At 42.5% G+C, this 18,091-nt stretch overlaps 1 protein-coding gene across 2 annotated transcripts in view; it reads left to right on the plus strand.

The window, feature by feature from the left end:
- The window catches only part of rnf17 (ring finger protein 17), a 265,192-nt gene that overhangs the window by 222,275 nt on the left and 24,826 nt on the right, over positions 1–18,091 (plus strand). Inside the window, exons 31-35 of one of the 2 annotated variants that reach the window (XM_070892177.1) lie at positions 4,297–4,460; positions 8,652–8,771; positions 11,043–11,123; positions 16,180–16,305; positions 17,569–17,634. In XM_070892177.1, the coding sequence (XP_070748278.1) occupies positions 4,297–4,460; positions 8,652–8,771; positions 11,043–11,123; positions 16,180–16,305; positions 17,569–17,634 (557 nt within the window). The remainder of the gene's footprint in view (positions 1–4,296; positions 4,461–8,651; positions 8,772–11,042; positions 11,124–16,179; positions 16,306–17,568; positions 17,635–18,091) is intronic. The other variant, XM_070892179.1, reaches the window with a different exon arrangement.

The following is an 18,091-nucleotide window of genomic DNA, read 5'->3' on the forward strand; positions in this document are numbered from 1 at the left end:
CAATCTTTATCAACTGATAATTCATTCTTACGAATGAAGAATGGATGAATATCTTTGTCTGTTACCTGGCTTGGCCAGCCATTTGCAATATAATCTTACACCTTTGACATAACTGGGTCACATTTGGTTGCCCTCCCAATCTCCAGCTGTGACTGGCAGTTGATCGATATATGAAAAGTAGAACACCTGTTCCCTATCGGGTGTAACTTGTGATGGGGAAGACAATCAAGACATAGCATCAGCATTACTGTGATCAGCTGATCATCTGTATTCAATATCATGTGTATATGCTGACAAAATCAAGCCCATCTCTGCATTCGGGCTGTAGCTAATGTTGGAACTGGGGACTTTGGATGGAGGATTGCTGTCAGGGACTTATAGTCCATAACGAGATAAACTTATGACCATCCAAGTATTTGTGGAACTACTTGACCCCAAAAATTAATGCCAAAGCTTCCTTTTCGATTTGCGCATAATTACGCTCACTGGCACTGAGAGTGCGTGAAGCAAAAGCAATTGGTCTCTCCTCCCCACTACATAATACATGAGAGATTACTGCCCCAACTCCATATGGAGAGGCATCGCATCCTAGCTTGATCTCCTGAGATACGTCATAGCGAACTAACATGGTGCTCTCTACCAAGTTGCTTTTACACTTCTTGCATGCTGTATCGCATTCTTCTGACCACTTCCAATGGACCTGTTTTTTTTTCAGTAGTTCATTCAGTGGATGTAATACTGTAGCCAAATTTGGTAGGAACTTCCCATAATAGTTCAAAAGACCCAAAAATGATCGTAGTTCAGTGACATTCTTGGGAGTGGGTGCATTTTTGATTGCATCCAGTTTTTCCTTGGTTGGATGTAAACCATCTTTGTCTACTCTGTACCCTAAGTACTCCACTGAGTTTTGAAATAACTCTCACTTGCGAGCAGCCACTCCTACTCTGTGCTTCTCTAGCCGTTTGAGGACTTCATTCAATATGTTATGAATTTGCCTATTTGGTGCTGAAATTAGTATGTCACCCAAATAACATACTACCCCTTCAATACCTTGCAAAATCTGGTTTATCATCCCTTGGAATATGGCAGGGGCAGAAGACACTCCAAATGGCAGCATATTAAATTGATATAGACCTAGATGGGTATGTATAGTCAAACATAACTTGGACTCCTCATCTAGTTCAAGCTGTAAGTAGGCATTCGTAAGATCCATCTTTGAGAAAATCTGACGCCCCTTGAAAAAGAACCTCTAGAACCTGGCTTACAGTTACTTTATAATCACCACACAATCTTACCTTACCATCGGACTTGGGTACAACAACAATGGGTGTCGCCCAATTACATCGATCTATCTTAGAAATAATGTTCAGTCTCTAGTCTTTTGAGTTCTTGCTCAAATTTCTCCTTGAGTGCATATGGTACAGAACGTGGCTTGCAGTAAACCGATCTAGCGTCCTTCTATACCCTGATACTCGCCTTCAAGTCTTGGATCGGACTGCCCGTTTCGCAGAACACCTTCGGATAATTCTTGATGACATCATTCTTTGACGCAAATCTCGTTTCAACTCGCAAAATTTCACTCCAATCCAGCTTCAGTGATTCCAACCAATTTCTTCCTAGTAAGACAGGCTTGTCTCCTGCCACTACTATTAGAGGCAAGCTCTGAACTTGATCTTTGTATTTCACCGGTACGGTGATATGACCTACCACCGGAATGTTTCTCCCAAGTAGCCTCACAGCTGTATCTTGGCTTTTTCCAATGTGAAATCCCGCAATTTGTCGAGGTAAAGCGACTCCGGTACTACACTCACGAATGTACCAATGTCCATTTCCATGGGTATCTTGAATCCTGCAGCATCTATGTGGATTATGTTACTTTTCGAATTGCTGCCCGTTAACCTCTTGCTCCTGATGACGTTTAACTCTAATGTCTCTTTGTCCTGTTGTTCTTCCATGTTATGTAGTCTCTGGGGATTTCTACTCGTAGCTGTGAAAGCTAGTTTATCCTTCAGTCGGCATGCCCAGTTTTCCTGCAGAAAAAACACTCTGCCTTCACTTATGGACAATTAGTATGAAATTCTTGGGAATATTGGTCGGACATGCTCATCGACCTAGCTGTCTGACAAGCTAACTCAAAAGTCAAGTTAGACGCCGTCAATAACTTTCTTCTGATCGCATCATTTTGCATCCTACAAACAAAGCAGCCACGCAATGCAAGGTTCTGAAAGTCTCCGAAATTACAGTGAATAGATAGCTTTTTTAATGCTACAATGTACTCACTGATATTTTTTTCGGCCTTCTGATTTCGTATTCTGAAACGATAACTTTCAGCAATTTCTAATGGAACGGGGCTGTAATGTTGTTCATGGAACCTGTTCCAGCATTGTATCCTTTGGCTTGTCAGGCACAAGTAAATTTCTCAGCATTTCATGCAACTCGGGCCTGGCCTCAGTTAAGAATATAGCTCTTTTTCATTCCAACATCGCCCGGTTATTGTCTTCATTACCGGGAATTTCGATATTATTTGCAGTGAAAAACATTTCTAGCTGATTCACAGACATAGAAACATAGAAAATAGGTGCAGGGGTAGGCCATTTGGCCCTTCGAGCCTGCACCACCATTCAATAAGATCATGACTGATCATTCCCTCAGTACCCCTTTCCTGCTTTCTCTCCATACCCCTTGATCCCCTTAGCTGTAAGGGCCATATCTAACTCCCTCTTGAGTATATCCAATGAATATACACTCTAAAACTTTCACGGTCATGTTGAAATGCCCCAACATGCCCTATAACTCCCATAGGGCAGCCATTTTGACTCTGGCAGTTTAACCAAGTGTGCTCGTAATTTACCTCGGATTTGTAGCTGTTTCCAAAAACAGAGAAGCTCTCAAAGTGTCTCTGTCGGCTGGCTGAAGCCTTCACCAACAAAAATTTCAGCTTTGTATTATCCGATTAGATCCCATTCTCGTCACCAAATGTCATATCTTCAGAGATCACACATTACACAGCCTGGAAGATGGCTGCAGGTTCCTGAAACTTCCCCTGCTGGTCAGGTGACCCTGCTCTTTATTAAACAGCTGCAGTAATACAGGCATCCACAGTGTGGAGCTACAGACATTACACATACTTCATAATTTTGTTTTATTTTAATGATTTTAAATTCTTGCAGTGCCCAAAAGCAATATTTTTATCATCATGTTTACTGCACTCTTTGTAGACTCCGCTTAATTTTACAGGAATACTTGATTTTGCCGCCTTGATGGCAAGATGTCCTGCATCTGTTCATTGTTGAAGACCTTTTTTCCTTTTGAAGATTTGTAGCTTCAGTATTTTCTAGGTCAAGACAGCAGATGATCTGATGCTGAAGCCGAAAGAGCACACCACAGGAATATGTAGGCCTGTGCTGGGACTCCCGCCAAGCACTGGAACAAGGTTTTTGGAGATCCTGTTGTGTGGGGTTGTTGGTCCCAGAATCAGTGTAAAACTGACCACTGCTAAGTGTAGGTTTAAACATACTGACTGAAGGACAGCACTCTTAACAGTGTTAACTAAGCGTAACAATCAAGGTAAAGGCTTGGTTACCTGGATCAGTACTAGAAATTTTGTGGTAATGTAAGTTGTTGTGCACCATTTGTTATGCTACAAATAGGCACTGACATTGCCAATAAAACTTTTTTTTATACATGGTTAGGTGTAAATTAATTCTGATTTTTTTCTCTCTGCATTCTAAGCATCAGAAGCTCTTAACGAGGCATTGTCTTGCTGTTGTGTTGCAAATGTTCATTTTCATTGTGTTGTCATTTTGAAGTGATGACATGGTGGCTATAACCTTTATTTACAATATTCTATCGTGTATTTGCCACAGTTTTATAGAATAGAATTTTAGAAATTTACGTCTCAGAAGGAGGCCGTTCGGCATCGTGTCTGTGCTGGCCCAAAAAGAGCTATCCAGCCTAATCCCACTTGACAGCTCTTGGTCTGTAGCCCTGTAGGTTATAGCACTTCAAATGCATATCCAACTACTTTTTAAATGCAATGAGGATTTCTGCCTCAATCACCTTTTCAGGCAGTGAGTTCCAAACTCCCACCACCCTCTAGATGGAAAAAAAGGTTTTCCTCAATTACTTTAAATCTATTCCCCCTGGTTATTGATCTCTCTACTAAAGGAAATAGATCCTTCCTATCCACTCTATCTAGATCCAACATAATTTTATAAAGCTGTTGTCCTTTTTTTTAAAAACCTTGCAAATTGATATCTGCTTCTAACTATTATGTTTTTAATGTTTTGAATACAGAAGAGCAATTCACCATGTTGACCAGTGCTATTCAGACCAGTTTTAAAGTTCTACCATTTCTTAAACCGTATTGCTATAGCAAAAGAGAAGGCTGCATTATTAAGGGTTCCGATACACTCTGGTATAGAGGAAGGATTTTGGAAGTGATTGGGGGATCTGTTAAGGTACGAAATGTACAGCATGTATTTGTGCATTTGTAAACATGCTATTAAAGTCCAGTATTGCAGAAATCTGAAGATGGTAGACAAACTAATTTTGGTGGTGTTGTCTTGCCAAAATATAGTAGTGTTTCTGTGCTGCTTTTAACAGTACATGGGGATTGTACATGGGCGATTCCAGGGACTGCCTATGATGATGACATGAGCAAAGTATGAAAACTTGTTGCTAAAATACTGCCAATGTTTTTAGTACTCATTAATGTTAATGATGAGGAAATGAAATACTTCGCCATTTCAAGCATTTGTTGAGTATTGAGTACACTTGGCTTACTTTACGGTATGCAGGTTAAAATGTATTCTACTCTTCCCCAACCTCAACACCACCCTCCATTTTGCTGGTGTGATATTTCTGTTTTAAACAACACCTCGATTTTAAAATTCTCATCCTTGTTTTGAAATCCCTCATGGCCTTGCCTCTCCCTATCTCTGTAACCTCCTCCAAGACATCTATGCTGCTCCAATTCTGGCCTCTTGCGTGTCCCCAGTTTTAATTCTCCATCATTGGCTTCAGCTGCCAAGGCCCTAAGCTCTAGAATTCCCTCCCCAAATCTTTCCGCCTCTCTACCTCTCTTCCCTCCTTTAAGACGCTCCTTAAAACCCACCTCTGGCCAAGCTTTCTGCCCTAATATGTCCTTGTGTGACTCGCCGTCAAATTTTGTTAACGCTCCTGTGAAGCACCTTGCAACATTTTACTATGTTAAAGGTGCTATATAAATGCAAGTTGTTGTGGTAGTAGTAGGAAAATTCATACGCAATCCCCTCGAGTCCAGAAGGTTGAGATTTATTAGTGGAAGATGTCAAGATAACACATCAGTGACTGCTGATAAACTTTCACTCTAACCCCTTTAAAGATCTTGGGTTTGGAGGATTTGAAAAGTCTGATCTCTGGTAGATTTTAGCAGTTGTCCAGGCCCAGGAATTTTGAAGAGCTTGAAGCAGGCAAATCTCTAGGCTTGAGCAGCGGATGTAGGGAGGACAAACCTATTTTGTGTAAAGAAAGATCTCTTTTTTTTTTTGTAAATGAAGGTATAGTGTTGCTTTTGTGTTTTGGGGTCTTCCTTTCCTTGTGTGTCTGGGGAATTTTTGCTTTCTGTGTGTATGGAAAAGGCTTCACTTGGAGAGTAGCTTTTACCAATAGATTCATACTCAGGAATTTTGAAGAGGTAAAGCTTACAAGCTATTGGAGGGGCGTCTCACTTTGGGAACAGGCTTGTATGTTTGTGTACATGGTGAATCTTGTTTTCTGTGTGTTTTGAAATGATCTCTCTCTATATGGGTCCTCATGTTTGGCCATCTCATTAGTTTTTATGCATATCTTGCTGCCACCTCAAAGATTTGCAATCCATCTTTTAAGCAACTTGGAGTTAGCTCCCAGCTCAAAGGTGACAAGGTTCCCATTCTGCACCCTCTACCTAAAACACACTGCCAGGCGCTCAAACTCTACTGCTCTAACACCTATCCCCAATCCTTCCAGACTATCAGACAGCCATAACCAGTACTCTTGCACCTTTGGAATAATCCCTCTGCCCACCTCACTGCTCCCAGATCCCCTTGCCAATACTTCCAGATCATAGTAAGCCTAATTATACCACACCTAAGGAATCCATTCTTTTTTTTCCCCCTTTATCCTCCATCTTAACAGAAGAATGCGTGATGGTGCTCCCACAATGATGGTAGGCAGGGAATTCCAGTAATTTATGTCTGTCCAAGTCAGGATGGTGCGAGACTTGGAGGTGATGATCCCATGAAATTGTTGCTCTTGTCCTTCTCAGGTAGAGGTCACGGGAGGGACGTGCTGTTGAAGTAACCTCAGTGAGTTCCTGTAGAGTGCATGTTGTAGGTTGTACATGCTATAGTCACAGTGTGCTGACTGGGGGCCATGCTGAGTGCAGTTGGCAGGGGTCTAGCCTGGATTGTGTTGAACATCTTGTTTTGCTGCAGCTGCACCATCCTGGGGAGTGGTGAGTATTCATGTGTATAGATGATGGATGGGCTTTGAAGGTTCACGAGGTAACCACTTGTCAGAATATCCAGCCTCTGCCCTACTTTGTTGCCACGGTGTTAATATAGTTGGTTTAGCTTCTGATTGATGGTGACCCTGAAGATATCGGTAAGGGACTCAACAATGGTGCCATTGAATCTCATGGGGGATGGTTGTGTTTTCTCGTTTGCAATGATCATTATGTGGCCTGCCCCATGTCAACCCAAGCTTGGATATTATCTGGGTCCTGCAATAGGTTGGCATGGGTTGCTTCATTATTGGAGTTGTGAATTGAGCTAAACATTGGAATTATCAGCAAACGGCCCCATTTCTGACAATGTAAGAAAAGGGAAGGTGATAATGCAACTGAAGATGATTAGCCGAGGGCACTTTCCTGAAGAACTTCTGCAGTGATGTCCTTGGGCTGTGGTAACTTGCCTCTAACAACCACAACCATCAACACCTTTCTTTGCATCAGATATGCCTGCAGCCACTGGAGGGTTTCCCTTCGGCCCTCAATGATTTCAGTTTTGCTCGGATTCCTTGGTTGAATGCTGCCTTGATGTTGATGGCAGTTACTCTCTCCTCTCCCCAGCTTTGCCTGTGAGGCCTAGAGCTGAGTGGTTCTAGCACAACCTGAAATAAGAATTGGTGAGTAGGTTTTGCTTGATGGCACTATAGATGATTCCTTCCATCACGTTACTGATTGGGTGTAGGCTGATGGCAATATTGGTCAGGTTAAATTCATCCTGTTTCGAGTGGATGGGACATATCTGGGCACTCTTTCACATTATTAGATAGTTGCCATATCCTATGATAAACTTCTGAATGTATGCATTGTCTGTGACTCTTCCCCTGTGCTTCCAAAACCGTAATATGCTTCTTGGAGCCCCATCTCTCCCAACCACTTGCTACTTTTACAATCCATTAATGCAGCCCACGGACACTTTAATTTTCCCTTCCCACATCCCTTTACACCACTTCTACTCTCTGTTGCCCTTCTGTGACTGCTTGAGATGCCCAGCTCCCATCAGTCAGATCTCCTGCTTTTTAATTAATTGCACCTTCTCTTTACTCATTGTAACTGAACAATCCTTTTTTACAAAAAAAAATTGTTTTTGAGCCGTTCTCAAAGAATTTTAAAAAAATAAAATAAACTTGGGGGTCGAAATTTGGTACCGCCAATTTTGAGGTGGTGTCACCACCTGAGTGCTGATTTTAGTGCTGGGCATTGGCGCAGCCTCAGTCCTAAATGTAGTTTTTACACCCAAAGATAAGAGAGCAGTGTTAAAAAATGGCGCTGCACACTCATCCCTGGGCGGGACCTCAGGAGGCCGACAGAATTTCTCAACGGGAAGCTGCCACTGTGCGAGGGGGAAAAAAACTAAAATTTTGGCCATTTTTTTTCCTTCGCCCCCCCCCCCCCCCCCCCCCCCCCCATCCCCAAAACTAATGAAAACATGCAGAAATAAATAGAGAAAAACTGACCTTCCTTTCTGGGCAATTTCACCCAAGATCCGCTCTTTTACGACAACTTTTTCCTGGCTGTGGGGCCGTCTATTTGTACGGCAGCCGCACAAAGCAAATGTGGCGTCAGAGGCGTTGTACGCTGGATGACGTCACCACGCAAGTGGCGTTAGCCGGTGCAGCGTTGCCTCTGCCAAAGAGCCGACTCCATTTAGGTCGAGGCGTCGACGCCACTTACCGATGATGGTAGGCATTTGTCGCCTGTTAGTCACCTCCCACGTGCAGTAACAGGCGGCGTCCACGACCGAATTTCGACCCCTTAGCGCTGTAAAAATGGTATACCACATTCCCTACCCTTCACGCTTCAGTATCCATCACACTTTGCATACTGTCTAATCTTTCTTTTTATTGCTCTCTCTCAGCAATACGGCAGGGTATTCAGCAGCTTATAAATAAAATGTTGACTGTTTTGCTGGAATAATTTATAATTGAACAGATTTAGCTACTCCTGCTCGTATAATTTTGCGAGCACTTCGTTTTAAGATACAATTGTGGAGAATGCAAGGATATCACTTTAAAGAGATTCTTCACAATCTTCCTTCCATCTACTCGATTTTAGAATTTAAAAAAAATGTTAAAACATTTGTTCTGTGATGAGAATAGTTATTTACTCATTGTTTTGATACTAGGTGCACTATGTTGACCGTGGATACACTGAAACAATCCTTCAGTGCCATGTTTACCCAGTGCTAATGTATCCTGATATTCCAGAGCTTTGCCTACCATTTCAGCTTTATGGAGTGGCACCTGTAAGTATACAATATTACACTGGATATAAAATATTTTAGATGAAATAACAAGAGTATAAATCAGTAATTTTTTTATAAACCATGCTCGTTTTCCATGGTGGATGCTCTGTCCTGAAGAACAGTCCTGTTTTTAAAAGCCAAATGGCAGTTGTGTTTAATCATCTTCGTTCCTTGAGACTATTATTTTAAGAATATATCCAGTATTCCAACAAAAGAGATGATCGTGCAATACAGAAGTATCAAATTGGGTAATCAATGTCAAAGTTCATTGCCAAATACATTATTGCCCCAAATTTTGCAGTCAGCAGCGACAACATTTTTGTGGGCTTCAGAGTGCAGACTCGAATCAGATGGCTCTTTCAGCGCAGTACCCTCTGCAGGGGACCTATGGCATATGTGAGCAGGTCAAGATACACCAGGGCTCTTCAAGCAAACCGATTGGAGAATCCTCACTGAGACTTGCAGAATCTAAACCAGGAAGTGTAAAGCAGGAAATAAGAATTAGATTTAAATAATGTACAGGAAGCAAAACAAGGATTGGTAAATATAGATGGGATTAAGGGAGAGAGAAGAGGCAGACAGAAAAATTATTTAACTTTTTTTTAAAAAAGTCTCCAACACTTAATTTTCTAATGCGGGAAGGAGACTCCACACTTGGGAAATAAAATTTTCAAGGTCGGGAAGAATGTTCCGCAGTAATTATCACTTATCATGCCGTTCAAAACTCACTTAATCCTGAATGCACCCGCCTTATCTTTTTCAGCTATTTTTAGTGCGGAAACTAGTGGGCAAGCACACCCTGTGGAGGAGCAGGCTAACTGAAAGCAACTTCCATATTTGCACATTTAACTGTGCATGTGTGGAGGCCAGAAGTTGCTCCTCAATTTATCCTATAATAACAGTGGGCGCTGTTAACCTCAACGTTGTTCTTAGCGCAAAACCTAGCCTATAAAATTAGTTAGTTTTCACAAATGAAAATAGTAACAGATCTAATTATTTTCTCTGGAATCTATGGGAGAGAAATTTGCATTGTTTGTGCCTCCCATTAGTGTCACCGGGGGGGCACTAATGGGGTGCTAACCATTTCTCACCCTGGGGAGGGAGACGCTCCCGCGAAGTTGGCGGAGGCTCCCACCGGTAGTATCCCAGGCTGCTGCGCAGTGCTGATGATGTCATAGCCGTGCGCAGTGATCCGTTTTAACCCCGCGACAGAAATTAGGTAGTGCCCCGTGAGGCCGCCACAGGCGATATTAACGCTAGCCTCGCAGCTCGCGAACCGGGCTGCACTCTGCTCGCAGGGTGAAAATTAAAGGGGCGGCGGGACCATTTCACGGGGTCCGTGTCGCAATGGTGCAGCCCAGCCATCATGGAGTATAATGTGGGAAAATGTGAGGTTATCCATTTTGGTAGGAAAAATAAAAAAGCAAATTGTTATTTAAATGGGGAGAGATTACACAATTCTGGGGGTCCTTGTACATGAAACACACACAGTTAGCATGCAGCTACAGCAAGTAATTAGGAAGGCAAATGGAATGTTGGCCTTTATTGCAAAAGGAATGGAGTATAAAAGTAGGGAAGTCCTGCTACAACTGTACAGAGTGTTGGTGAGACCACACCTGAAGAACTGCATACAGTTTTGGTCGTCTTATTTAAGGAGGGATATACTTGCATTGGAGGCAGTTCAGAGAAGGTTCACGAGGTTGATTCCCGAGATGAGGGGGTTGTCTTATGAAGAAAGGTTGGGTTTATACTCATTGGAGTTTAGAAGAATGAGAGATGATCTTATTGAAACGTATAAGATTATGAGGGGGCTTGACAGGGTAGATGCAGAGAGGATGGTTCCCCTCTTTGGGGAATCTAGAACTAGGGGGCATAGTTTCAGAATAAGGGGTCGCCCATTTAAATTGGAGATAAGGAGATATTTGTTCTGAGGGTCGTGAATGTTTGTAATTCTCTACCGCAGAGACCTGTGGAGGCCGGGTCATTAAGGTGGAGATGGACAGATTTTTGAATGATAAGCGAGTTGAGGGTTATGGCGAGCCGGCAGAGAAGTGGAGTTGAGGCCCAGATCAGATCAACCATGGGCTTATTGAATGGCAGAGCAGACTCAAGGGGCCAAATGGCCTGCTCCTGCTCCTGCTCCTATTTGTTATGTTCTTGTGTTATAACCAAATTAACTTGAGGAAGGCATAGTAAATTAACATTTTGCATTTAGATTTGCATATGCGTGGATTGACAGTTTATTAAAGCTTCAATTGCCACCTTTTACAGGTAGGAAACCAGTGGCAGGAAGATGCTGTTGACACTTTAAGAGAATTACTTCTACAAAGAAATTTGACAGTGGAGATCATGGTAATTATCTTTCATTAAAGACAGTCGTTTTCTGCAAACATCCTAAATGACTTGTGTATAGTGTTAATATATTTCTTCAATTGTTGCATATCATAACTTGAAAAAATTTCAACAAAAATCTAATCTAAACAGATGCAGAAGGTGAACTTGAGTAAAGGAACTTGTTTGTGAAGATGCACAAATGTCGTTGTATCTATATATTAAAATCGGTATGTCCTGTCATAGTAACTGTTCCAATAGCGTTTTCGGTGTGAAGTGTGTCCATATCTATACTTGTTGCACTTTACTAGTGAAGCCTGCCCGTCACATTTTAATTGGATTTTACCATTAACGTGACGGTCTGTGACACTAGAAGGTTTTTGATTCTGCATGCAGTTTATCTGGGCACCAGGTGTCACGGAGCACATTTATTGAAGTTTCTCACCTCCAGTGTGTTAAACATCTTGGTGAAGGTAAGTAGTCAGGTGGGTACTAACTTTTCCTTTCAAATATATCTTTTAAATCAATTTTATAAATTCTGGCCCCCTTGCAGATCTCCAACGGCCAATTCTCTTTCTCTCCTCTCTTCTCCCCTCCTTCCGCCCCCCCCCCCCCCCCCCCCCCCCGCCGTGGAATTTCACTTCCGTATGAATTGTCAGGCTTCCTCTGTTTGTTGGCCGTGGATCTGTTCAGTTGCCAGTGTTTCCTGGGTTGGCTACAGGCTCGTTTTGCCCCAGCAGTACTGCCTCAGCCACTTGTACTCTCTGACATGGGTCCACATTCCGAATCTCGTATATGCCTGTAAGCCGCTGTCTTTGTGTGCTTAGGCAGCCCCAAGATTCTCTGTCCCCGTTAACTGTAACCCTGACTCTAATGTGGATATTGTGGCAGCCGCCTTACACTCCCAGCTCAGGTAGCAACCATGGTGAAAAAATGAGGTTAAAGACAGTATCAAGCTAAAAGAATAGTTAAATGAAAGGAAAAGTGGAACTCTCAGACTTGGAGAGCTTTAAAAAGAAACAAAGGGATACAAAAAGTACAGGTGCAGTATCAAAAATCCGGAGTTCCAGAATCTAGAATATTCCGGACTCGGGGACAATCGGTGGCAGGGTTGTCTGGAATCCGTAAAATGTTCCGGAATCCAGACCTGCCCTTACCTCGGGGCCTCCTCGCCGGCCTGCCCGAGGCAGGGCCGGCCAGTCCAAACACCTCCCCAGCGGGGCCAGCCGGCCCGAACATAAGAGCATAAGAAATAGGAGCAGGAGTAGGCCACACAGTCCCTCGAGCCTGCTCTGACATTGAATACATTCATGGCTGATCTGATCATGGACTCAGGTCCACTTCCCTGTCCACTCCCCATAACCCCTTATTCCTTTTCGGTTAAGAGACTATATCTGTCTTAAATTTATTCAATGACCCAGCTTCCACAACTCTCTGAGGCAGCGAATTCCACAGATACACAATCCTCGGAGGAGAAGTTCCTCCTCATCTCAGTTTTAAATGGATGGCTCCTTATTCTAAGATTATGCCCTCTAGTTCTAGCCTCCCCCATCAGTGAAAACATTTTCTTTGCATCCACCTTGTCAAGCCCCCTCATAATCTTATACGTTTCGATAAGATCACCTCTCATTCTTCTGAATTCCAATGAGTAGAGACCCAACCTACTCATCCTTTCCTCATAAGTCAACCCCCTCATCCCCAAAATCAACCTAGTGAACTTTCTCTGAACTACCTCCAAAGCAAGTATATCCTTTCGTAAATATGGAAACCAAAACTGTACGCAGTATTCCAGGTGTGGCCTCACCAATACCCTGTATAATTGTAGCAAGACTTCCCTGCTTTTATACTCCATCCCCTTTGCAATAATGGCCAAGTTTCCATTGGTCTTCCTGATCACTTGCTGTACCTGCACACTATCCTTTTGTGTTTCATGCACAAGTACCCCCAGGTCCTGCTGTACTGCAGCACTTTGCAATTTTTCTCCATTTAAATAATAACTTGCTCTTCGATTTTTTTTTTTCTGCCAAAATGCATAACCTGACACTTACCAACATTATACTCCATCTGCCAAATTTTTGCCCACTCACTTAGCCTGTCTATGTTCTTTTGCAGGTTTTTTATGTCCTCCTCACACATTGCTTTTCCTCCCATCTTTGTATCGTCAGCAAACTTGGCTACGTTACATTCGGTCCCTTCACCCAAGTTGTTAATATAGATTGTAAATAGTTGGGTCCCAGCACTGATCCCTGCGGCACCCCACTAGTTACTGATTGCCAACCCGAGAATGAACCATTTATCCCGACTCTGTTCTCTGTTAGTTAGCCAATCCTCTATCCATACTAATATATTACCCTCAACCCTGTGAACTTTTATCTCTTGTAGTAACCGTTTATGTGGCACCTTGTCAGATGCCTTCCGGAAGCCCAAATACACCACATCAACTGGTTCCCCTTTATCCACCCTGTTCGTTACATCCTCAAAGAATTCCAGCAAATTTTTCAAACATGACTTCCCCTTCATAAATCCATGCTGACTCTGCCTGACCAAATTATGCTTTTCCAAATGTCCTGCTACTGCTTCTTTAATAATGGACTCCAACATTTTCCCAACCACAGATGTTAGGCTAACTGGTCTATAGTTTCCTGCTTTTTGTCTGCCTCCTTTTTTAAATAGGGCATTACATTTGCAGTTTTCCAATCTGCTGGGACCTCCCCAGAATCCAGGGAATTTTGGTAAATTACAACCAATGCATCCACTATCCCTACCGCTACTTCCATCAGGTCCAGGGGATTTATCCGCCATTAGTCCCATTATCTTACTGAGTACCACCTCCTTAGTGATTGTGATTGTGTTAACCTCCTTCCCCCCCCCCCCCCCCCCCCCAAAGCTTTTAAAAGCTTCCCAATCTTCTGTCCTCCCACTAGTTTTGGCCACTTTGTATGCCCTTGTCTTTAATTGGATACCATCCTTCATTTTCCTTTAGTTACCAACAGATGGCTATCTTTTTTTTCTTTTACACCTTTCCTCCTTACTGGAATATATTTTTCTTGAGAGTTATGAAATATCTCCTTCAATGTACGTCACTGTTCATCAACCGTCCTACACTTTGAATCTATTTTCCCAGTCCACTTTCGCCAACTCTGCCCTTGTGCCTTTGTAGTCTCCTTTATTTAAGCTTGGTACACTGATTAGAGATCCAACTTTCTCACCCTCCATGTGAATTTGAAATTCAACCATGCTATGCTCACTCATTCCAAGGGGATCCTTTATTAGTAGATTGTTTATTAATCGTGTCTCATTGCACAGAACTAGATCTAAGATAGCCTGCCCCCTGGTTTGTTCCGTTACATACTGCTCAAGGAACCTGTCCCTTATTCACTCTATGAACTCTTCCTCAAGACTACCCTGACCAATTTGATTTGTCCAATCAATATGGAGGTTAAAATCACCCATGATTATTGCTGTTCCCTTTTTACAAGCCTCCACTATTTCTTGGTTTATACTCTGACCAACAGAGTTGCTGCTGTTAGGGGGCCTATTGACTACGCCCACCAGTGACATTTCCCCCTTATTATTCCTTATCTCCACCCAAACTGTTTCAACATCCTAATCATTTGAGCCAATATAGTTTCTCATTATTGCAGTGATTCCATCCTTTATCAACAGAGCTACCCCACCTCCTTTTCCTTTCTGTCTGTCCTTCAGAATTGTCAAGTACCCCTGAATGTTTAGTTCTCAGTCTTGGTCACTTTGCAACCACGTCTCTGTTATGACTACCAGATCATAACCATTTTGTAACTATTTGTGCCGACAGCTCATTTAATTTGTTAAGAATGCTGCGTGCATTCAGAGCTTTAAATGTCTTTACTTACCATTTTCTCCTGTTATGCCCCCAGTTTCTGATGCATTCTTTTATGTTTATAGATTGTGTCCCTTCCTGTCACACACTGGTTTTCGTTTCCCCCAATGCTGCCCTGCTCTATTGCCTTCACCTTGTTCTTTGAGCTTTTAGATTTCTGCTCACCAGAACCCTCCCCCTCCCCCCCCCCCCCCCACCCCCACCACACACACTAATTAGTTTAAAGCTCTCTCTGCAGCCCTAGTTAGTCGGTTCGCCAGGACCCTAGCCCTAGCACATTCCAAGTGGAGTCTGTCTCAATGAAACAGCTCCCTCTTAGCCCAGTACTGGTGCCAGTGCCCCAGGAACCAAAACCCATTTCTCCCACACCAGTTTTTGAACCATGCGTTTAGCTCTCCCCAGTGGGGCCGGCCAGCCAGCCTGAACACCTCCCCGGCAGGGCCGGCTCACCCGAACACCTCCGCGGCTGCTCAGGTATTTTCGGATTCGTGACTCCAGCAAGACATTGTACCTGTAATATAAGGTATAAAAAGGAATATAAAAAACTTGCAAGGGATATCGAAGCTAACAATAAAAGATTTTATAAATACATCAAGAGCAAGATAGTGATAAGAGGGAATGTGGGCCCACCAAAGACAGATGCAGGTGAGACTATAATGGATAATAAGGAAATGGCAAATTTGTTAAATGAATATTGTTTTTTCCACAGTAGAATACCAAGGGTACCAGGAATCTAAAAATAAGTCATTGGTTTATTGGATTCAATATAAGTAATAACAAAAATGGTAATGGAGAAAGTAATTCAACTTGAGGTAGACAAATCTCCAGGACCTGTGGTGAGGAAATTGCAGGTGCATTAGTCATAATTTTGCAAAGCGCGCTCTCTTCAGCAATTGTGCATTTGGATTGGGAAACTTCAAATTACACTATTATTTTTTAAAAGTACCCTATTATTTAAGAAGGGAGGAAGAAACCTGGAAACTACAGACCTGTCAGTCTAACACCAGTTATGAAGAAGTTAGTGGAATCTATGCCCATCTTTCCCGCAACAGTAGAGGGGGGTACAGCATAGATTCATCAGAATGTTGCCTGGGCGCAAAGGCTTAAATTATGAGGACAGATTGCATAAATGTTGCTTGTATTCCCTTGCGTTTAGTAGGTTGAAGGGTGATCTAATTGAGATGTTTCAAATGATAAAATTATATTAACTAATTCTAGGTACCGTCAGAAAATTGCATACAGACGCTGTTAGTTGATCTTCGCTTTGATGGAATGTCTGTTTCCTGCTTTATGATTCATCATAACCATGCTGTTCAAGATGAAAATGCTTCAATAATGTTAAAGGTAAAATTACAGGTTTAGCCAAAGGTAATCACCACTTTACTGGCAATCAGTGAATTTCACCTGGAGAAGTTTTGCATTTTAGAAATAAGCAAACTGTGCCTATATTAAAGGGGAGCAAATCAGACCCAGTAATCTCATCAGTGCCTGGTAAAATAATGGAAATTATACAAAAGAGCAGTTTGGAGGCATACCTGCACAGTAAAAGCTTAATGGGTAATGATTATTGTTGTTTGTCCTTTGTCCTCATGAAAACCATATTTCTCTCTCTCTCTCTCTCTCTCTCTCTCTCTCTCTCTCTCTCTCTCTCTCTCTCTCTCTCTCTCTCTCTTCCCCCTTCCTCCCCCTTTTGCTGTTCCCCCAGTACAGTCCTCATCTCCACTCCCCAAAGTCCAACAGATGCAGACTTGAACGTTTATGGCAGAGAACTGCTTTAGCCATTCATCGCCAGATCTGGCAGGACCACATAAATCACTATCGGGCCCTGCTATCATCCTGGAAAACAAAAATAGCCCCCAGTTTCTCTTCTCCACTACAAAAGGTCTTCTTGGACTCCTCGCCCCTGCCCCCTCCATGCTTGCCTCCAATAACAAATGCGCTAATAGACTTTGTCACTAAGACTGAGACCATCCGTTCTGCTGCTTTCATCCCTTCCCTTGCCTTAGCTCTGAACTCGCAACTTTCTCTAGTTTCTCTCCTATCTCTCCATATGCCCTCTCCGAGCTCATGTTGTCCATGAGTCCCATCTCCTGCTCCCTCGACCTTATTTCCACCAAACTGCTGACCATTCCACTTCCCTTCTTGGCATACATTAGCTGATATTAACGGTTCCCTCTCCTTGGGTTCTGTTGTGGACTCTTGTACCTTGGATTTGTCACGATGAAGAGAGTGATGACATATCTCTCAAAGCACAGTTAAGGCTACTTTTTACAAATGCCACAAATATCTAAATCATAAACTTGTAGTTTGTAATCTGTAATTGCAGCCAGAACAGCAAAGACATTAGTGCCAGGTCTAAAATTGTGATCTCATTTGTAGAGAGCCTGTTGGGTCTTGGGTGCTTGCATTGCCTCTTCACCACATCTGGAAGCCTTTCACACCCACTATCATTAAGGAAATGTTACCTGTGACCCAAACTCTTTATTTATGTTCTTGCATGGTATTTGCATAGTCTGTTGAACATATCGACCGCAAGCACATTGAAGATTGTTTTTGAATATACTTTGTAATGCAGTACACCGGGTGGGCTTTTTTTCTCCTTCACAGAAATTTTGTCCAGATTTGAATAATGGAGAAAATGTACCTGAAGAAAGCTGGGATTTGATGTTTGAGGTAAAAAGTTACTGGATATTAACAAAATATTGCATTTCTGACAATTGTAAATATATATTTCTAAATGTTCTATTTAATCACCACTTTTCAATGGAAACTCAACCAAAAGTTGTTTCTTGCTTAACTTTTGTAATGGCACAGTTACTTTGCTGCTGTTGAAATCTTCAGCTTATGCAAACAGAATGCAGTATACCTTCCGATTTGTAAATAGCTCAGTCACTACCTCTGATCTTCAATGGCATCACCATCACCAAGCCCCCCAATATCAACATCTTGGGGTCAACCTTGACAGCAAGCATAGCTGGACCAGCTGTATTAACATAGTGGGGAAGAGGCTAGCTCACCACCTGACAGCTCATTGTCTCTCCACCATCTACAAGGCTCAAGACAGAATGTGATGGTATACTCACTTGCCTGTATGGGTACAACTGCAACAAAACTCAAAGCTTGACACCAT

The sequence above is a fragment of the Pristiophorus japonicus genome, chromosome 10, assembly GCF_044704955.1.
Source record: "Pristiophorus japonicus isolate sPriJap1 chromosome 10, sPriJap1.hap1, whole genome shotgun sequence".
Classification (NCBI taxonomy): domain Eukaryota; kingdom Metazoa; phylum Chordata; class Chondrichthyes; family Pristiophoridae; genus Pristiophorus; species Pristiophorus japonicus.